At 41.7% G+C, this 22,835-nt stretch overlaps 1 protein-coding gene across 2 annotated transcripts; it reads left to right on the plus strand.

Annotated features, from left to right (window-relative positions):
* The first annotated feature begins 2,397 nt into the window (after positions 1–2,397).
* LOC111271753 (uncharacterized) lies at positions 2,398–11,369 on the plus strand. 2 transcript variants are annotated; one of them, XM_022852733.2, is made up of 6 exons: positions 3,329–3,410; positions 5,347–5,547; positions 7,539–7,959; positions 8,120–8,453; positions 8,769–9,054; positions 9,497–11,369. In XM_022852733.2, the coding sequence occupies exons 3-6, from the start codon at positions 7,588–7,590 to the stop codon at positions 10,260–10,262; spliced, it is 1,758 nt and encodes a 585-aa protein (XP_022708468.1). In that variant the 5' UTR covers positions 3,329–3,410; positions 5,347–5,547; positions 7,539–7,587; the 3' UTR covers positions 10,263–11,369. The 2 variants fall into 2 exon arrangements, with proteins under 2 accessions (XP_022708466.1, XP_022708468.1); XM_022852731.2 differs by lacking the exon at positions 5,347–5,547 and having other exon boundaries at positions 2,398–3,410.
* The last annotated feature ends 11,466 nt before the right edge of the window (positions 11,370–22,835 follow it).

A 22,835-nucleotide genomic window follows, 5' to 3' on the forward strand; every position in this document is an offset into this window, starting at 1 on the left:
AATAGAAAAAAGTATCATAACATTGTTGTAAGTTCGGCTCAAATTTGAATAGGTATTTGGTGTTTATTCCAACTTCGAATCCCTTTTGTAGCTTCGATCCTCCGAAAAATGTACGCCATCCGAATTTTGTTTCGAACGTATTAGATATTTTTCTATCTGTTTCTATTAAACCCAATCTATTCATTGACTAAAAGCTTCATTGTAGGAAACACCACAATATTAGAGTAATTTAGTTTTCCGGCAATGGTGTTTAGCTTTTTATCTAGTTGAAGTACCTGTAGAGTGAATAGCCTTCAAAAAAAATAGCATCCTGCTCATCACGTTGGATAGCTACACGCCGTTATACTGACTTACCTTCTTTAAAATAAATAAACAAATAATGCCCATTTACAGAGAGAGATTCCTATCGATACTAATACAGTTCATTCTTACTCCCACTACGCTGGGCCAGATCTCGTGTGTACCAACCGAGCATTTCACTACTACATCGTCATGGCGATCGTTTTCGTACTTAACGATATATTCATTTGGCGAACTTTGCCTTTGATAAATCACTGTTTCTGTTTAGCATTGGCAGGAAGCGGACAGCTGGCCGCATTCATCATTAGACAACGAGTCAGCTTCCTGTTTTTGTGCTGTCCGTCAGTACGGTCGGTATCACTTGACGCTTTCGGCAACTGTTGCCAGGAGTAACAGCTGGACTCGCCAAGAAACCATTGTCCTTTCATAACCATAGCTTTACAAGTAAACATAACCCTATATTTTACATACGAGTTATCAACAGATTCCGGAAAGACAACCCCACAAAGTGGGCGCACTCGATCATCGAGTACTGGCTGTACATGTACAAATATGAATGGGTCGTCAGACATTTGACCGTTTCGAATTCTAGCTTCGAAACAGGCTTAGCGTTTCGCCAGACGCCATTACCTGCTAAAAGTAGAGCAAAGGCAGTCAGCCAATGAACATTATATGGACGCTAGCACAATGCAGTTTCTGTCCTGACTTTCCAAGGCCTAGTCTTCTTTGCAAGCACTGTGGCCATTTGAAAATTTCCTTAATACAACTTTTAGCCTTAAATGAAACAGGTGACAACAATAGCATGAAACGTATCGCCGCTGCTTACTTGTCCTATGGCAATTTTGCGAGCGAGCTCCGTCGCCGACTCTAACAGCAGCGGATTCCGTGGCGGTGGAAGCGGTGAAGGCCGAGTTGGTTCAGCTAAACTAAACACGGCATTGATCGACCAATCCATACACATTCGAAGGGAACGCATTTCCACTGCCACTTAACACTTGCTACCACCTGCTAACTTATGGTAAACTTGTCTAATAGTATATAGACGATGTCGCTTTTCGATCGTCAGTGTGATTTTCCAGATGCTGACGTCTTTCAGAGTGCAGCAGTAGATCAGAGGCATTAAATAGTGATCGGCCGCACGTTTTTCGCTAGACAAATCACGCTCGTTCCATTGTGCATCGCCACGTGAGAAACATCAAAGAAAGAGAGAGAGAGAGAGAAAGAGAGAGAACGAACGTGCGGCAGGGAGAGAGACAACAGACTCGATGTTCATACACGCATAACAATATGATACCATAAGTTGTTTTTTTTTTTATTACGTCCAGTGCTGTCAGACTTCGTAAAAAGCGAGCAACAAGTAACTTGAATGAACTATTCTATATCGGACATCAATAGGACTTCACAAGACGAAGCTAGTAATGACCGGTGGCGGTAGTTCGAGGCGTCAGTTATGTGAAGACCATTAGTTGGGAGAATCTACGACTAGCAACTGGATGTACTGCTAATATAATACTTTTCGTCGAAATCGTACTATATTAGCAATGGCGCGTTACATCAAGACACAGCATCGACTAGCGACGACGAGCTCAGAGGGCAGAAGGCCACCAAGCAGCACTATCAGCGGCAGCGGCAGGGCGACGACAGGACACAGTTTAATAACAGCACGACACTCGTCAAACGCCGATGACGCCTATGGCTTGCGACCGCAGAGCGATCGACGAGCTACAACCACTATCAGCCGGCGCCGTCAGACAGTTCGTTGGCGCTGTTCACGACGCGACTGCGACTACACGAGGAGGTGGAGAGGACCCGAACGAAAGGAAAGGGCACGAGTTAGCGGATTCGACTAACACAATGGCGGGTTTTCATGGCCTTGCCGGAAGCGTATAGCAGCTTCTTATCGTATCGGATTATTGGAATTGAAGGATTGTTAGGTTGTTAAGTTTGCTAAGGCGGTAATAGGGTATTGTGCGACTAGCTCACTATGTGCTAGGCTAATTATGGAAAGGGTAGATGATAAATTAATAGGAAAGGTACACTCGGCAAGGTGTCTAACATATATAGGAAGTAACATGAGCCACCATGACATTTTGTGGATGGATTGTGAAACGCATCGTAAAAATGAAGCGCCTGTTACGCTGTTTAGCCGCGGAGACGAATCTAGCCAGGCTTTCTTTCGAAGGCAACTGTTTCGAGGAGCGAAAAATGATCCTTGAGACTGATTGTCTGTGTGGGCAACGTAGCTGGAAGGCAGATAAGCAGAGCTAGCATTTCGAGTAGCATATATTATTGACTAAGGCTGTGTTCGTTGAAATTTGTTCAATGAAATTATAGGCAGAGTTTCTTAGAGTCACTGTAAGGTATTCTTGGCTAAAAAATTAGAAAATATCGTCGTTAGAGGCTAATTAATACGAACTGCAGGACGTTCTTTATAGCTGTACCCTTCACAGTCCGCCCTTTCCCCGTGATGAGAATATGTGTGCGCGCCTGCTTACAGAAGCCCGCTAACCCGCCACTGTTACCTGCCAAAATATTGCAGCACTGAGGAAACAGGTCAGATAGTGGATTTCGTGTGCTGTTTCTGCCAACTTCTTTCTTCATATCCGTCGTGTGCCATTGATTTCATTTGAAATCATTGTTCCTCCCGCAGTTACGGATACCTGCTACTGTGATAACGGTCGTGTCAGACACCAGCTCAAAGTACAGCTCCGTACGTTATTCGGGCTGTGGCCCGCGTCAATGGCTAGATCCAGAGAGCAAGTGGGCCAGTATCTGAGTGCGTTCGAAACCTCCTCCAAGGAAGAGAAGACGTCCGGGCACTGAAGCTGCAAGTCCGGCATCATTGAAGTGCCAGGAAGAATAGTGCGTGCAAAAATCGAAACGACTCTTGCGGTAACAACAACAAGTCCGGTGCACTGCTACTACGGTGACGGCGATATCGCTGCACGTTGGCAGCGTCGACGGCAGAAAGAAGCAATCATGCCGAACCTGCTAGACTTGCCAGACGAACTCGTCGGCTTGATACTTCAACACTGTTTGTCGAGGGACGTTCTCGCAGTAGCTAATACTTGCTCTCGGTTGTGCAAAGTGGCCAACGATGTTTTCCTTTGGTAGGTGCCCACACTTGACAGGTACACTACAATAAGCAGCTAGAGATTCAAAGGTACATGCTCCGACTTTATGGCCCGATTTGTCCGAAATTCTTTGGTTAGCCGACCAGTCTTTCGTTGGACTTCTGCTAGAACTATGCGGGCACCCCCCTTCATTGGTCCGCTTAGTGGCTCGTTTTCTAGTCAGCAACACTTTCGGCTTTGAGAATTCAACTGGGTCATTAAAGTCAGCTATCAGCTGACTGCCGTAAACGCAATTTGATACCATTGACTAAACCATACTATAGTTACAGTTAAGACACGCAACTTTCGATAACAAGCTATGTCGTCACCGCTAACTTAGGGTTCGTAACTGAAACATCTTTCATATAAAAATGACCGGCATTTTCGGAGAGAGTTTTGTTACATAAAAAATAATGGCGGAATATTTAGAATTCCTTTTGCATGTGTAGTAAGCTAAGGCATGTGAGAAAGCGTTCAGCGTCTTGCATTACAGGAACGCCAATCGCAAATAATTTTAAACTCTCTACATGTTTCAACATTGATGTGTTTAATACCTGACGTAACTTTGCAAAATTGGGTATTGCTTCTGACGACTAGCCAGACAAGGACAATTGAATGAAAATTTCTAATCGTTCAACTTTGCCTCAAATTATATTATTTTCGAAAGTTCATAAAGGTAAATATGATATGGGGGCTGTGTTGCGTCGGAGGACCGAATCTATTTAGACATAGATATATGTGACTATAGAAGATGAACTTGCGAATCATGTACAAAGCTTTCGTAGAGATGTGTCATCTGAAAACATTTCCTGAAACCTACCATAGCTCACAATAGTCAATGCATCCAGTGCTGCCGTACTGGGTTTCTGAACATCGTCCCTTTCGATACGAAACTACTCGGATTCTATGACTTCTACTATCGTCGTCTTTTGGTACGGAGCAATGTTAAGCTAGACCGTATTGTCCTGGTGTTCCCGTACGCAACTGTTCGATTTTGTAGGACAAACCAGGATACAATTGAGTATCAGTAAAAGAAAGCGATGCATTTGCAAACCAACCCGTTACTTTGATAGCGCTCTTCTTAGCAGGGGACGTCAGTGGACACTTAAGAAGTGATCTATCTTAAAAATAGCGAATTATCTACTGCTGACGAAAGGGTTAGATTTCTGTAAAAGCTTCTCTGACAAGCAAGGATCATCGATTTGTACACTGTACAAACAGCAGAAGGAGCTGTTTTCTATTGTCAACGAATAAAATAGGGAATTATGGGTACGTGCAGTGGCATGTGTGTAAACGTCCCTAATGCACTCGAGAAGTCGACATAATCGGAACTACTCACAACCGTCCGCCACTATGTAGGAGCACTAGGTCATATAATAAAGGCAACCCGAAGAAAAAACGTTTACTATTTTACATTCAGCCTGCTGTCTTTGAAGACCCTTTGCTAGACAGGGACAGCAAGTTGCTTCTATCGGTACGAGCTTGCCTTATGCATCACTGTATCAAACGTACGGTTAAGAGCGAAGTTGTTTCAACCTTAAAAACTTTCTATTCTGTGACAACCAAACAATCCAACTATTGTTTTGCTTCAATCTCTTTTAGATCAAGAGACATTGCATTAGTGTGTAGGCTGTTAGTTTTCGTACGTTTTGTGTATTTTTGTATTCGTCCGCAACGTAATATCATCAAATATAGATATAGAAAAAAAATGCCATCGAATGAGCTGTCAAAAAAGCGTTGACCATTTTCTAGCTAGATAACCCTGAAATTATATATTTCGGGTAACGTCAGTCACGTTGGGTCGGCTGGTTTGTTGGCGTCATTTGAGAGCTGAAATGATATTGGCTTACAATTGTTCGAGGGTCGTTATTTAAAGCTTAGATGAAGCGAAAATTTCAGTAAAAAATTGTTATATTAAACCACTTTCTTACAGAGCACAAATGCGTTCCAGGTTCATGAAAATGAACGCTACTTATGGTCAAGATATATTATCAGAAGAAACGGTCCCACGACGGTTCTATTGCTCTCGCTTTGGAAATTTTGCTGTGAAAAATACTCCTCGTAGGGGTCAGCCAAAGACGATGAAATGACCGCCGAAATTGAGCGAGACGGTGACGCAAGACGCGCAAGACGCGTGAGTAGCCATCCATGATTGCCAAACGGTTTTAGACAAGTTGAAGCTCGACATTTGAATTGACGCAAGGGAACTTACTGAATCGTGTTTCTATCTGCGACGCCCTACAGAAACACAATAAGATCAAGCTGTTTTTAAAACGCTTGATTATGGATTATCTGAAATATATGATTTTACGGTCACCTGGTGAGGAAACGGTTTTTTTTTGACAAAGTCGTTCATATATGATAGTAATGTGCAAATAAAGAAAAATTATGGCAAAGCCATAACTGGCGTCAAGGAAAATGGTACTATACGTTTCGTACGATTGAAGAACGATCCTGCGTAATAGGTTGAAACTGTCTTAAAGAACGATTCATTTGGACCTCTACCGTCAACAACTAACAGGAAGCCACTGACAAAAAAGCCATTACAATTTACATATAAGAGGTGTCGAAAATTCAGGGAACTTGAATTCAGGGACAATTTGAATATGTACGTTATATAGCCCGGATCATGCACTACCATTACTACAATCTCTTTTAGCCTCTACATAACTACTAATAGTGATACTAGTTTCAACAAGAGGATGTAATAATCGGTGATTACAGTTTTTTGTCTAAAAATTACAAAAGCTCCGTAGTGCTGGAATGATGGTGATTAGGAAAACGGCATGATGTCATCGATCTGTATTCAACTTAGTAATATTGTTTTTTTTCGGCTTGAAAACCGTTACTACTTTTTCGACTATATATATATATATAACTAAAATTATTAAAAATTATCAAAAACTAAAATGATGATTACATAGCATAATATAATATTTGAAATGCTTCAATATTTACAGTTTTTACTTGGAATTACTGTTGTAAAAAATGGTTTTTCTCTTAGTTTTAAGTTACTTTGCATGTATTAATCAACAAGGAATATGTTCAAGCTTTAAAAATATATGCAAGTTGTCTTGGGTAGAAACGTGTAAGCTGACCGATTTCAATTGAATTGTCTCCGCCGTGTACAACAGTCTTTATGAAGCTACTGGGTCGGGCTTGGCCCTCCAAACTGGCCTTCGAGTAAGATTATTACACTCACATGCGTCGGCTGACTTTGTGCCGCAAATAAATGAATGTGTCTCCGGGAAGATTCCCTCGAGCATTGGGCCGTTCGAAGGGTTTCGTACTAGTTGTACAGCAAGTAGTCTATTTAGAGCAGACCGGTTGCCTCTTGTAATCCTAAGTGGCTCATGCGCGTGTTGCGCGGTAGGGGGCGGCCTATACGTGAACCGTATAACGCTCCCGTTGCTTTAGTCATCAGAACCGAACTAAACATCGTCTGCCCTTAGAGGAACAAGCTAAGCGTATGCGGGGGTATATTGACAACGCTCTGTCGTAAATTTCTATTTTGGGGGATTGTTCCGACAATATTTTCTCGGTATTTTCGTGTTGTAGGTCGAGGAATAGGGGCAGGACACATGCGAGGGCTTGTGAGAAAGGCTACGCACGCACATGTCAGGATCGCACTCGGCATAAGATGGCTTTTTGTTTTGTTTTAGTCGCACAGCACGACCGGGGGGTTTGTCTATATGTTTGATTTAAGAGATTATGGCTATCGGATTATGAGTATAAAGTCGGAATCAGATTCGAATAGACACGATCAGTGTGCTCCGAATCTGAACAATTTAAGTGCGAATACGCAGAGAATTAAAAAAAGATCTTTTCTGTAACTCCTTCATTAAGAATAGATAATTATCAACATTGATCATTGTAAATTATTGCAACAAAATACATTTTTTTTAATGAGTGTTTCACGCATATTTCCTTTACAACGTTTCTTCTTTATTTTGAAACAGCACACCATAAATAAACTCTTCGGTTCATTTGCAGCTAACGTACTTCGTTCGCTAATGAGCTAAGACGTCCCTTATAATAATCCGCTAATTTTAAATATAGAGACCTAATTTTACAGGGTTCATAATTGTATCTTTTGTAAATTGCAAACTATATTCACCATTTCAGGCAGCATTTGTGTGAACGCGAATTAGCGGCTTCCGGCCTACAGCTCGAAATGCCTTTGACAAAGCCAGCGCTTGTGAGGCCAGAGGCAGGATCATCATCGGCAGCGAGTGGCCTCGATTCATACAGATGTGATGGCTGCCTCTCTGACCTAACCTTTGGAAGCACGAAGTACAGGTACCCACCACCGATGCAGTTTCCTCCTTCAAATTGTTCCCCAGACAGTCAGCAGCATGACTACCAATCGAGAGAAGGCTGTTCTGGGGGTCATTCGTTGTCCGCTCACCAGCGCGAGCAGCAGATGACAGTGGAGCATTTGAAGAAGCGTCTGCAGCGCCTCCATCGGGTTTTACCAAAGGTCGCGCCTTGCAAGACATGCAAACAGCTTACCTGTCTACAGGAACCGTTCTGTCACGAGAACCGGGTAGGTGCGCAAGAGCGCTGCTAAAAATAGCGTCTCTTTTGACGACATAGTGGTAATATATCTTGATTAACAAATTGAAACACCCAAGTCACGTTGCGTTTCTGCTATAACAATTATTGTAAAAAAAACCTGATTATAAAAAACCTCAAATTTTCTAAAGGTTGTATTGGACGTTGGATCGAAAACGACATGGTGTCTGGGTCCTACTACGATGTGGCAGAAACATCCTTCTGTAATGCTTGCCGATTCTCGTGGCCACTGTCTGCCATGTGAATTCGCTGAACGCCTGAAACCGCAATCAATGCTCTTCACACGTTTTCACGGTGGATCTATTGCCCGACCGCACGCACATGCACACTCGCATGCCCATCATGCACACGGACATTATCAGGCTCTACTGATGCTGCCACACCATTATGCTGCGGCGACAAGCGTCCGAGCGCCACATGAGAACCTAGCATCATCGTTTGCCAACTTGCGTATTGAGAGCAGAAGTAAGTAAGACTACGGGAACGCCTTGTGGTTAACTCGGCAGAGCTGAGAAGCATCGATTTGCCTTAGCGATTTTTCATTCCATTGAATGACAAGGGCCCAAATAATTGGAACTAGCGTAGCACCTCGATTTGTTTCAGTCTGATTGAAGGCAATTAACTATTCAATATGATATGGTATAAGAGTACTGGAAAATACTATTAAGAAAGTACTAGACGAACATTATTGAAAATGTAAATAAATCTGCGTTCTCATATATAAACTTTGCTATCTGTGAGTATATCTGATGTACGTTTTTACTTGCTTGCCCATTTCAGGCGTGTTTGATGATATGTCTAATATTATCAAAAACATCAACCCTGACAGCTATCTGCGACATCCCTTGAAATGTCTGCAAGGGGAAAGGGACGAAGGCGATGGCGCCTTTGGAGGAGGCTGTACGGTCTTTGAAGATTTCGTGTCACATATTCTTACGAAATTCCAATTGACCAATGCCCTTCGGCAGGCCAATTCAAGCCTTGTCTTTTGTGAGCCACACTTTATGACAACAAGACAGCGAAGAAAGTTAGCAAAATTTTTCTTCGAAACGACCGGTACTGGCAGGTCAGTTTGCCGAAAACTTAATCCAATGAATGTCTTAGTTATTGGTTTGGATTTTCAGATGAGGTTTATTATCTCAATAGTCACCTATTAATTGGTAAATACTGCTTAATAAACAAAACAAAAAAAATACACTCTGGCATAATTGCAAAGGTGACTTCGGCTCTGTTAAATGCTTAATTAACTGATCCAGTGTTTGTATCTGTAGATATTCGGATCCAAAACGGTGCAGACGATGCTCTAACGAAAATAATATATGATACATGGGTCAGCTCGTAGGGATATTAAAATGTCCCCATTACGTGCTTGAGATGACCGGATTTGTGTGTGGCTAAGCCAATGTCAAAACATTTGTTTGCGAATCCCCACGTTGATTTCGCTGTTCACATCTCGACGTAAGGTAGAATAAATTGTATTTTGGCTATTTACGGATGGCAATTTTCAGGTTGTGTTTCTTAAACAAGGCGTACAGTACGGCAAATCTAACCCAAATTCAGACGTGCATAGTCGTGGACTCGGGATGCCATAACACGGTAGTAACCGTTATCATCAATGGCCAAGTACAACCGGAACGGACCCAGCATTGCCCTGTTGGTGGCCAGCTACTTTCCGAACACCTGCTCGATTGCTTGCGCATGCGTCAATGGGACTGTCCTGTATCGTGCGAGGGTCTAGACTACCATCACGTGAAGCTCTCGTGCCACCTCTCGCCCAACATCGACATGGAGCACACGGCCGTATACGATGAAGTGTTTAAGCAGTGCTTTGTTCATTGCCAACGAGGCGGTAATCTCACGCAGGAGTGGGTTGAGTTCGGCTCTGAGCTGTATACGGCGCCGGAGTTGATGTATACGAGAATGCAACTACCGGATATGATTCTACGAGCTGTTCAAGGCTTGACGCGTTGCCAGATTCAGGAGTTAGTAACGCATATTCTCCTCACCGGCGCCAACACCGAACTGGCTGGGTTCCGGCGAAGACTCGTGTCTGACCTTCGAAGACGGATGCCAGACTTCGCCCATCTGAACATGCATACGTACAGTGGTTCACGCAGTTGGGAATGCTGTATGGGAGGGACATGCCTACTATTAGCTAACACGTATGATCCTATGACGATGTTTCCCGTTAGCTCGCATGTGAGTCACACCTATCAATGGGTCACCCGAGAAGCGTATATTCTGCATGGTGAGGCTGCTGTGAAAGACGACTAGTAACCTCGTCGGGGCCCGGGAATATACAAAATATTTATAGTTAGGCGTTTAGATATTTCAATTGTTAATTGTTGCTATTATATTCGTCTAAATCGAGATCTGTTTTTGTGTTGTCTGACAAATCTAACCTCCATTGAGCAAAAGAGAACGCAAATGAATTGTGAACGGTGAAACTTACACGCATATGAGTGAGCCGTGGATGCACCTTAAAAAGAAAATACATAATAAAAATAATAACTGCTGTATTATGTTCAGATCTATGCTACCCGTGTTAGTCGGATGTGAGAGCGATTAGAAATTTTCCACAAATGTACCGCGGGGTTGTAGACGTCTTAGTCTGATACCAGATATCTACATCCGATAGTAAGTGAGCAACAATACAACGGACCCTCGAATCATGCGCGACGGTTAAATAGACTAGAAATTATATGAGCCTCATCGCTACGCTGCATCTGTAATTGGTGATTGTTCTGGCGGTATATATACCGTATATGGGCGAAACAAAATACAGGTTCCTTCACTAGAGCCGTCAACGTAATGCGCAAATTGTGTGAAGTCAGCTAAACTGGCGTTGTACCTATGCCGGAATAAGATGCCCCAACAAATTAACATTTTTTTCCAATAGAAACCCCTTTGTGATATATGAGAAGCCGTAACTGTGTCATTAAAGTTGATCCTCTAAGTATTTACCAACCCAGACTTCGGGGTCTAAGAGTTAATTGCGGATGTGACAAATAAGAACAATAATAAGAGAATACATGCCTTTCTATATTAAGTTTTTGTAACAAAATCCCACGAAAAATGTATTTGGAAGGTTCCTCTTGTGCAGGTTGAACAGAAGAGTTTGGGGCGGAAAAATACACCCATAATTAGTACTTCCGAGTGCTATTTTAGCCGTTAATTGAGAACACTTTTGAATTTTAAAATTGGTGGTTTTAATTTCGTTTTATTACTACCTTGTCTGAAATTTTGCATGACAAAAAAATCTTCATTAAAATTCCGTACCTGGGTGAAATACTAATTAATAGAAAAATGAATGCGACCGACTTTGCTAATGAATTTTAATAGAAATTGTGGAAAATAAAATTATTATGCCGGCCTATTGAACTCCTATTGTCATTTTTTGTTTCAAACAGACCAGCAGACGTGCTCAAAACAAAGGCGATTTTCAACCTGAAAATTAACGTGTTTGGGTGGTCACATCAATGTTTAGTAACGTCGTTTGGCGTGGAGGCGCACGTATCGCGTATCGGGACGAAACTCATCCAGTTGCAGAAGGTACTACGGTTTCCAAAAAAATATGTTATAAAGTTAGAAGCAAATATAAGTTGGTGACTTTACCATACGACATCTTCATGCGTTTTTCAAATATAGGATATCTCCTAGTACTCTAGTGTTCTGACACAGTGTAGCATACCTTCAAAATAAAGCAGATGCTATTTCGACACTCAAGACCATAGCCTTCGAAGCGGGCCATAAGATAAGCGCGTTACGGAAATCAAAGTACGAGTAATATAACTTCTTCCATAGTGTAATTATTCTGTTATCCAAAGTCGGTAAGAGTTTGTATGCGTATAGGTATGCATACTAAACTTTTTGCAGAGGTCAGTTTTATCAATTGTTGTAATTTTTTTGATATTGGGTTTTCTCAGTGTTGTCTTAGGTAGTGGTAAACGGAGCACGTACGGGAAGGACCTCATGTACGTTTCTATAGTAAGCATTGTACAGTAAGTTGGATAAAAGAAAGACGTAAATACAAAGGTACTTGTTTTTTGGGTTCTACAACGTAAGCGCAACACCGCAATTCCGGAAAAGAGGTCGAGTATTGCTGTGAAGAACGCAGATCTTTTAGCATCGCTTCGGTCAGCTCCATCTTGCAACGACAGAACGATTGCAGTGGGGTGGGTAATCGAGCAACTTCAATAGTAACTTTAATAGGGGTTAGACCGAAAAAGGTAATGCTAGTGTGCGATAGCATCCGGTACATGTGTAATGCAGTAAATTTCATGAATCGGGGTGTCAAATATGAGCCGACGTATGGCGTCGCCTGTTACCACACACTTTAGCCTTTCATCTATCTTGTTAAAGCTAATTTTGACAAAAATGAATAATTGGTAAAAATTTAATAATAATCAATACGAAAATGCTTTTAAAATATTTAATAATTCAGCCGAGCTGAACAGAAGCACCACCAATATTTAAACGAACCTCACGTTTGCTGTTGGTCAACTTCTCGATCGAAAATGAACGCATTTCCATATTTGTATGAACTGGGCATGTGTGCTGATAAGATGAGCGCTTGATTGGCTATCGGTTGATCTGAATGGGAAGACAGGTTCCTGAGCTTAAAGGGAGTTTTCTCTCACTTGTTTACTTTTCGATAGCGTTATTATCAGCGCGTCGTATTGTGAATGCAATTCTAACTCGAAAGAGCTTCTCAAATGTATGTTCCAGGTGGGTAAAGTGCATTTTCGAGATTTTCTAGACCATGCGTTTTGTCCGAAGCAGCCCGGAATACTTGTCTTGTTTACGGTAACGGTGCTATCGCAAAGAAGACTGCTTAAGAATAATTTGCCAAGTTCGAGGTATCCGGGACTTAGAGGATGCCCCCCGTCGTGACCCACCGTCCACGTCTGATGACGATAATCTGGAGGCACTTTCGAAGAAAGACGGTCGACAGACAACTCCGGAATTGTCCTAAAGGATGGGCTGAAGCCATATGGCCTTCTCCAGTCCATTGCGTTTACTTGAAGCTTGGGTGTCTCTGAACCTTTTGAGTCTGGAGAAGGGTTACAACAATGCTGCGTCTCCGCATCTGGCACGGTGTCCAGAATTACGCGGCCACAATGATTAGTTTTTGCTCGGAATTGTCGCCAGTAAGTGGTGTTTATACGTCAACATGGACCAGAGACCGGAATGGGTGGCTCCAGAAGAGACGCCAAAGACCGAAGCCGACAGACAGAAAAGGGCCATGCTTTGCGATCGGTAGGACTGCTAGAGTCTAAAACTGAGAGTACTATTGACGGGGCCTACTCGAAGACGCTAAGTCGGGCCATTCTACTCTAAGCACCACCCAAGGCCGCACACGGCAGAGACTGCAAAAGCTGCTCGTGGACTTCGTATGTATGAAAGGTTTGAGTACAGCGCCTTTCGTGACCTCTGAACCTTGCACTACGTATTTGGAAAGCTTTTTGAGACAAAATCGGCTACCTTTCGACAAGCATGACATACATCATCGTGCCATAGGTCAAGAACAATATTAACTTCTGGTCGCTAAATGTGATGTTGTCAGTTTAGTGAGAAGAGTGTACGCGGGACGCTTCTCCAGTCTAATGAATAAAGAAGAAGAGACGTTTAAAGGCATCTGCAAGTGTTATTTCACACGCTTATTCGAATAACCGGCAAGAAAAAAAACTTAGGTGCGTGCACACACACACACACAGACACACACACACACACATTCGCAATACAAAACACAAACGAAACTGTTCAATTGAACGATAGTAATTAAATTACTTCTAAACCTACTAACAATTCGAATTTCTCTTCAAGTGATTCACAAATGGAGTAAGGTAAAATTGTCATAATAGTATTACACACAGAACTCAATTAAATTAAACGCAAGTGGGAACAGCCAGCCTATGCATCAGTTCCATATGATAAGCACTTATTATAAGCAGTCACATTACCATAAAGGTATCTAAGTGGTCGGCGAGCAAATAGGTCTATACAAACCGATTTGTAGATAATGAAGAAGATCTATAGCATCAGGTCGTTGCGAATCGGGCCATAGATAACCTATGTTAGTCCTTAAATAGTGACTATGTGTCTAGATGTAATGTTCAATAAATTTTGAAACTGCTTAAGTTGTTGTCCAGAGTAACATCGACGTCTGTTTGCGTTGCCACTAATGCGTTCTCGGCACTTTGCGTATTATACGAGGTGTAGGTATATTGACCTTTCACAGACCCTTATACAAAGATGGCCGTACTCTCGTTCTACACTCTTCGTTAGCTTCAATTTTGATATAAACTATTCCTGTTTATTTAGCTATAATAATATATTTGCCAAGTAGCATCGTTAGCATGCCACTGTCTGGAGGTAATGAAGAATTTCAGTGAAGGATGTAAGGATGTGAGGACAATGCTTTTTGTCAAATATTTTGTTTCTTCATTCATCAACCGAAACACTTGTACCTAATACATACTAACGTCTAAACTTTTCTTATCTAGAGTGAAACTTTTAAGCTCCTATAGCTTTTCCTATAACGCATTATTCTCTGTTGGACAATTTCAATACATTAAATTATTGAAACCTAAATATGGTTTACAAGGAATACTGAGTAGCAATTAAAACCTGAGTAATAATAAACCCTGATAAAAAAAAAAATGAGTAGCGACGTACTCAGACAATGCGGCCGGTTAGACACGCAAAACTCGATCAGCAAAAAATCGAAGAAGGCGCTTTGAAGTGTTTTACTCCTTTAAAAAAAAGGGCGCACTTAAGCCTTATAGTATATAGATGTAATTAACTTCGACAATTATTGCAGTTACAGAGACGTAACGACACCGTCATAATATGCTGGCAGGTAATTGATTCTCGGCACATACTACATTTACGTTGTGAATTCTGTATGGGATACCGTTAACAATGGACTCGATTATAGCCAATTTCAGGAAGACCCGCAGCCATCTTGTTTCAATGGACAATTGGGCGAAACGGAGAAAATCACTCCCCACCCACGGCTTGAACAAATATAAAATGCTCTTTAAACTCGTCATTAGCGGGGGAAATCACTCGGCAGGTAATACCTCGATTAATAGAAAACAATGTCTTTCTGCTCATTTTCACCACAATGTTATAGTCATATCACTGCTAAGCTCCTGTTGCTTCTGAGCAGAAATTCTTCTTTCGTTTTTGCGGCGCTCAGCATCAAGATGAACAGCATCAGGAGTTTCCCGGATACCAATACGGATGACAGTTTGGCGGTGCGAGACACAGATTTTAGCTAAAGGTGTACGTGGTCTGGCGTTGTCGTGGTGGAAGACAACGTCTTTCCCGCCTACTAGTTCCGATCGATCTGCTGTCTTATTGATAATAGAGGCTTGAAAACATCGCTTTGTCAGGCGGTATCAGCAACAGTTCAATAATGATGCACGATTTCCTTCCGATCTTACCGAACACATTGGATAGCTTTCCTTGGTATCAATCTGGACTCTGCCACAGATTGTGGAACGCATTGCTTTTCATTTGCGCTGCTCGCATTTAGGCAGAGTTTCGAAGATGGAAACGCGATCAAATAAATTCTTATACCCAAACGGTAGCCAAACGTCGAGCTTCGTGCTACAGTAAGCTTTCTTCAAACGGCCCAAAACCGTTTGCTGATAAAGGCTAATACCTATTTCCTTGTCGAGAGCAGAGCTAGCCACGTGGTCTCACCCTTAGCACGATTTTACTTACGTTCCTTGTAATTTGTCAACCTCATACGAAAAGCGTCTCTCGCTTCGCAGAACGAAAGCAATAAAAGTCCCTTTGCGATAACGCAGCTTGACCACAAACAACAGAACTTTTTGGGCCTAGATTGCATTTTTATTGTGATAATATCAAAATGTATAGCGGATCCTTGCAGAAGTTTTATTTGCTTTCAAGGCGCCGTATCGAAAACAGGGATTCTAATCGTCTTAGCACGTCTACTACAGGCAAACCCCAGCTTTCAAATTATGCCTACGCCGAGCCGACGTGACTCATGTAACATTAGATATATATAATTTTAAAGCTAGAGAAACAGTTAACCCTAGAACCTAGTATTCTAGGGAGTTTCACGTGTATTAAGCTAAAAATACGACAGCTATTTGCTTTTCATTTTCATGTTTTTTTTTTTACCTAATGGATCTCTTAGCGCCTACGCAGATAGATCGACTATATGTGCCATCAGCGATTAACGACTGACATCGCGGCATGACGTCAAGCTACGAAGCAGCGAAGTCGAAATTCAATACTAAGAAAGGCATCCCACCTTAGACGTTGGGAAACAGTTTATGATCTCATAGTTAAACAAGATGTTGTGAGTACAACGGTGGCAACAGCAAGCGGATCACTACTCGCTTTGTGTAACCGGAATCTTCGTACAAATGCGATAGCCACGAAAAACAATAAAAGCTTTGAAAATATCAATCCAGTCTCTACGGAACATTTATTATTTTGTTGCTTCATTTTATACTTTCGTCTCACTCAGTTAAAAGCTATAAACTCCTCTTTTTCAGACTGTAAACTGGTCCCTGATGATGATTCGTATGGCGTGCGTCGAGCTCGCGACACGTGTCATCTACGACGTTGAACATTCGCGGGAATGAAATTTACAATCATCGGTGGTCGACTGTTCGTTCCCCTACAAGCTACCGCAGGAATATCATTGTTCTAAACGAGGAAAGACATCTTGGCATGGCGAGTGAAATACATGTTTCCAAGGCTGTGTAAATGTGCTTCCTATAGGTGCTCGTCTGTGCTTGAATTCACCCTGAAGCTCAAAAGCAACAACAAAATCGAGAATCATACAACGATTCATGCGTTTTCTTTTTCGATACGCGTACTAAATCAGTGTGCTTTTAACAGATAAAGCGAGTCCCAGTGATCGGAACCTTATGGCCGACAATCTGGCTATCCACTGAATGTTTGCTTTTAACAGCGACCCGGTCCGCTACAGCTGAGAAGCTCGTGGCATAGACAGACAAATAGTCACCTCTTCTGCCAGTCGGAATCGCTAGTGGAAGCGGAACAGAAGGTGGGGCTCAGTAAGCGCCTTGCGTCTATACGCGTGCCAACTGTGACGTGGGCTCAACCTTAGCCCAATTCCGCCTTTCACCGAGAAAACTGTATACCGTAATTATTCAATTGGCGAGTATATGTTAAGACGCAGATACTCCATGGCTTCGCGTTCGTTTCTCCGCTGTAGTGCCTAATATATAAGAGTACTGCACGATTCCGTTCACTCTTTTTTCGTGCATTAATGGAGACTTTCAACTTGAATCGAGACGATCGTATAGTGTGTACATATAGGTGCATGAGAAAGTACCATATTTCGTATATTTGCACGGATAATAGGGTGGCGGCTGCATTGGCCACGAACTAACGTTAATACGTGACACTTTTTACTGATTGTGATTTTGGGACGCTTCAACAACGGGAATCTGCTACATGCTTACGCACGATTTTTTCGGTTAAAATAGAAAATAATTTATCGACGGTGAGCCATGATCAATTTGCTATTGAATATGAATCATTTTACAACAAATAGTAGCCATTTTTTTTTTTTTTTTGTTACTTTTTTTCGGTAGACATGTACCATTGTTTTTGTAATTTACAAAATTACTATTATCATAATTTTTTTTGGATAAAGAAGTTTTACCTTGAGTACCCTAAAACTAAATGTATTTGATGAAAAAAAAACGCATCGGTTTTTTGTGCGTGTGAAAAATATACGGACACGATCAGGTACAGGAATAATATCTAACGTTGAGTAAACAGTTGAAAGAAACTATGCTCCTTCAAAAGCGGCTCGAAAGAACTATCTGCTGAACGTGTCAGTTTCTATTTAGCGTGCCACTTACGCTCAGTATCGGTCGAATCCTCGTCGTTCTTTCGCCATTTCTTTAATTTCAGCTCAGAGAGTCCAAAAGCTGTAGTCGTATTTCGATTTTGAGCTCACGGTAAAATTTTGCGATCTGGACAATTGGAACACTTAACCATCAGCAATAAAATAAAGCGAATAAAAGCGGTACTAACTAATTATGACCGCGAAATCTGCTTTTTATTCCAAATATCAATATATACCTTATGTAAATTTGGGTTGACATTGGCAAAACTTTATAATAGCTAATAGCGTTAATAGATACAAGTCAATCGTATTATCAAAATTGGCTTTATACATATATATATATATATATATATATTGAAATTAGCTCCTCAAACAAAGACCGTACATCGCGGCATACAGGTCGTTGACGCAAGCCTGCAATTCTTAGTTTCTCGGGATCAGGAAAGACAACAGTTTATGCAGCGTTTCAATCTAAAAGGTCCGAACTTGTGCGCATGAGGCAATTCCGGTACTCTACCATATTGGCGTTGAAATCTACCTGTCGACTCATCGACATCTTAAGTTACCCTGTTCACCCGCCCCACTCCAGCTGACACCAACGATCGCAATCAAACGAACTTTGTCTTCTACCTAAAAGCAATGCTAATGCTCTGAATATACCTCAGGCACACTTGTCTGCACGTTATAGAAACGATGTCGTCCCGAGCTACGGAAAACCGAACACCATTATTATAAATGACTCTCTTATCTTGAATCGCTAACTTGTCTTTATCTACCCTTACAAGATACTTCGCGGATATGTTTGAGACAATTCCAAAAGATGCTGCTGTGATCATGGCAGTATAGGGAGAAGGCGAAAAAATGTTTTGAAAAAGAATTTTTTTGTCTTGTCAAAACATCTCAATCACTACCGTCAGACAAGGCAGGCGGGTCCAATCCTGACAGAAACAGAACACCTGAAGGACATTCTCATTCTTGCCCCTTGCTAGACGTGCTCCTTTGCGCAGGCCTGGTTCCCCTACAATTGCTCGAAGTTGTCCTCCTCGTCAACCCCAAGGGCAGAAATGCCTCTGGTCGGCCGATGTTTTAGCGAGGCAAAGCCAAGGAGAATGTTTGAACATAATTGTTGTCGTTTCTTACAAAGAGGTTTGATGAGTTCTTAGAGGTCATAAGGACAGATCAAAGCGACAATTTTGCTTTAAACTGAACCAGTCGCAATAGCGTACCCGACTCTGCTGGGTCACAGGGAAATACTCTGAAACAACCCTGCAACCAGTTTTTACACTGTTCGTAGATTTTAAAGCGCCCTTTGACTCTGCCTGTATTAGGGGTGCCACCACAGATTCTAATTCTGTTACTAGTCATATTACAAAACGACAGGATCGGGGTCTGAAGATGCTAGAGTGAAGCCGCCCCCTGCCACTCTCAAACTACCGAAGTAGCTGAAAGGACTAACCTCAACTCGTTTGTATTCCGTGTTTTGCTGATGGATCTAACTGGCATGACTCGAGGTAGACGTGACCTAGTTAACGTCGTCCTATACGCAGACAATTCAGCCCTATCCGGCCGCAGCCACTTGCAGCTACGTCCCAACCAGGGTGCATGCGGTCTTTGCTAAACTCTAATCGTTTGTTAATCAAGAGGAAATGCAGTTTAGGGGAAAAAGGACCTATCGCATCCGAAAAAGTCATAAAATATATAGCTTCTCGTTCTCCTATATCTCGGTCTTCTCTTAATTACCAAAAACACCTTTATGGCTTACCTTACCTATATCGACAGGCGCTTTTCGCCGTAGCGACGATTTGTTTCAGTTACGCTGCGCCTTTTCAGGTTTTACACGAATGGCAACATACGAAGTAGAGCTTGTTTAAGAGAACCTAAACAAGTCGAACGTCGAGCTGTTAAGTCGTTTGAGAGCATTGGACTCTAATGCAGAATCGTCAATTTTCTGGCTAACATTTCATATTCATTAAAAAGCTAAAGGAGCGGGCCAACCTTTCCGTACCACTCCGCTTCAACGATATGCTCCCTACTTGCGGGAAGAGTTTCTAAAGTGAATTCATTGCAGACTCTGTACTGCCGCCGAACTTCTAGATCCTTCCATGAAAATTTCTCTGGGTTTGAAACCTCACCGGCCAACTTAGGTTAGGACAAATTGATCTACGCTACGACTAGACTCGCTCAGTCGCCTCATTCGATCCCATCTCAAAATATAAACAATATATCAATGTTTATATCAAAATATAAACACGATAATCGATGGTATCATATAGCCTATCTATGTCGCGTTATAAGCTTAATTTAAGATCGTTGGTACATAATTTGTTCTTTTACAGAGCAGAATTTACCATTTATTATAGCTAGCGCGAAACGTAGACGATTAAAACTTAGTTCGAGGAAAGAGCTTTGTGGGTCATCCGTCGGACAAGTATTATTTATACTGCAACCCGTTTTTGACAAAGTCGAACATTAGAAAAATGCGAAGTCGTTGTCGTTGTTTGAGTCACCCCTGAACCATATCTACGAATTGTATCATTACGGTATAAAAACTATGTTTAGAAGAAAAATCATTGTCCCTCGTTCAGTGAGCCATTGGATTATGGGAAATCAATGATTACAAGCGTGGCTGGTATTAAATTCTGGATTATAGAGGCCTCTAATAATTGTGCAACTGGGGTACAATTATCAACATCTTACTTGACATCTTTTATTTAAAGTAAGTCTAACGACAGCGGCACAAAATAGTCGTATGCATCATCGTTTTGGTTGGGTTTTCTTTGACTTTTCCTTAAAAAAACACTATAAGTTAAAAAAGCGAAGACAATAAGGGGGGTGACGGGCCCTCATTGGGCGTAAAAGTGAATGAACAGATATTATCATGATGCCGATAACTTTTATCGAAATCATGAATGCTTCATCTTACCTTTTCGCAAGACTTTGTCAACGTAGCAAAAATATTAGTTAAGTATTTTTCCAATAGATACTCATCCCGCATACATAGCAATACCCATTCTCCATTACTGTTCTTAATTCGAGCACTGCGTTCGAAAACGTGTACATCGGTCCGAGCGTACGTAGGACCCGCTGTACGTATCATTGATCGTAGAGAGGTTTGATGCACATGCGTAAGAGAGTTCTTTACATTTTCGCAAAAATTATATCCATCGCTTGTACACTAAGCAACCACAAATACTACCGATCTGTGATCTGATTCAGAGCGACTGATTTTAATTATATTGGGGTTAAAAGTTTGTAAAAAATCAGTTTTAAGGCCGACAAATTAAACTAGATTCCGTTTTGTTACTAAAGTTTCACGTCATCAATGAATCGGTATACGCCACTTAGTCTTAGTAAATTTCAGGGGAAAATTGGAAGTCTCCGCGAATAATATATAACGAATAATAGTGTAATAGACAAAAGGGGAGAGGGTCGGATTTACCTTCTTTACGCTGAACATGGATACCGGCGGTGTTTTTGTAAAAACACACGCCTTTAATAAATCTACGTTCATATGTTTGTCCAGAGCGGTTGCCATAACATGATATATCAAGTGGGCATCAACTTTCTGACTAAATTGCACACTCCAAGCTGAAGTAATTAGTGATTAGTATCTGACAACTTGCTTTACCTCGCAACCTATTCCTTCGTGCTACACCCTTATCTATCTTGAGTCCGGCAACAGAAGGACGACAAAGGTAAGTTTTTCTATTACAAATCCGAATACGGAAACGTTTACTGTAATACTCAGTATTGAAATTTTCAAGCTAACCTATTCAAGTGTACCCTTCTTCTCAAAGGAAATATTACACATTTAAGAGAATATTTTTCCGTGTCCTCTCGACAAATGTGTAGATCTACACATTAATCGAGATGTACATGATTCGGAAGTGTTAACGAGCCTTCAAGAAATGGCTTTGTCATAGATATATCGATCTTGTGAATGTTTTCCTCAGTAGTTTTCCTCTTGACAATCTCTGATCAGTATATATATTCAGAAAAGCAAAAGACTTCCAAGGACAGAATAGCTTGCAGCGCTACCAGATCTATTCAAAATTAATCCCTCGGCTGACTTCGAGTCACACCCAAGATATATTCGGCGGACTTCAAGTTCTTCTACTTTCTCAAACGTTCCTATGAGATGTTCAAAGTAGCATGGACTAAATTAGGTGCTCTGAAATCATGTGGCCATATAACGCACATGCGACCTTTACGAAAGATCTGGGAGGACTGACTCAAAGAAGCAGGGACCACGACGATCGGTGTTGAAAGGCTGCGTGTTTACGTCAACGAAAAGTGCTCACAGGGGTTAGCGCATAGAAAGCAAGCGACAGTATGGTCGCGTATGGCAGATGAGCGGACCTTTGGGGCCCTCGTGTTATCATTGCACACAGGGTCGAATCAAACATAGAACCCGGTGCAGACCCCGCTGGGTCCGTGAGTAATTTCAAATGACCAAACATTACTGTTCCCTCCGGCTTCTTTGGTAGACACTGTTAAACTGGGGACCTGCTGTTTCAAGCAAGCACCAGTTGAGCTACGCTAGCGGTAGCATCGTCAACAGCATAGATAGACAAACAATAAAATATATGTATACATTAGCGGTTCGTCCGCTAACGTCGCCACAGATCGGATAAAGTTCGCTTTCGGAATAAGACAGAGTGAACTGGAGGAGAGCAACCTGTGCCGAGGGCTAGAAGCAGACGATTTGGTTCCTCGACTTGGCCAGGAAGCCTCAGCCAGTATATATGATAGCAGGAACGTACAAAGGTGCATCGAATATGGTCTCTCGCTTATTCTCAGTTGTTTTATAAGCTGACTTCACGCGTACACTTTAGCGTGTTCTCATTTTCAGAACAAAATAGGCAGAGATCTAAGTAAGCTGCAGCTCGCTGATTATCGGATACTTCCTATTTACGTAATCTTCTAGTAAGCAGCTGCTATTTAAGAAAAATTAAGTACGCGCTACTAATAAATAATCT

The sequence above is a fragment of the Varroa jacobsoni genome, unplaced genomic scaffold (assembly GCF_002532875.2).
Source record: "Varroa jacobsoni isolate VJ856 unplaced genomic scaffold, vjacob_1.0 contig00962, whole genome shotgun sequence".
Taxonomy (NCBI): domain Eukaryota; kingdom Metazoa; phylum Arthropoda; class Arachnida; order Mesostigmata; family Varroidae; genus Varroa; species Varroa jacobsoni.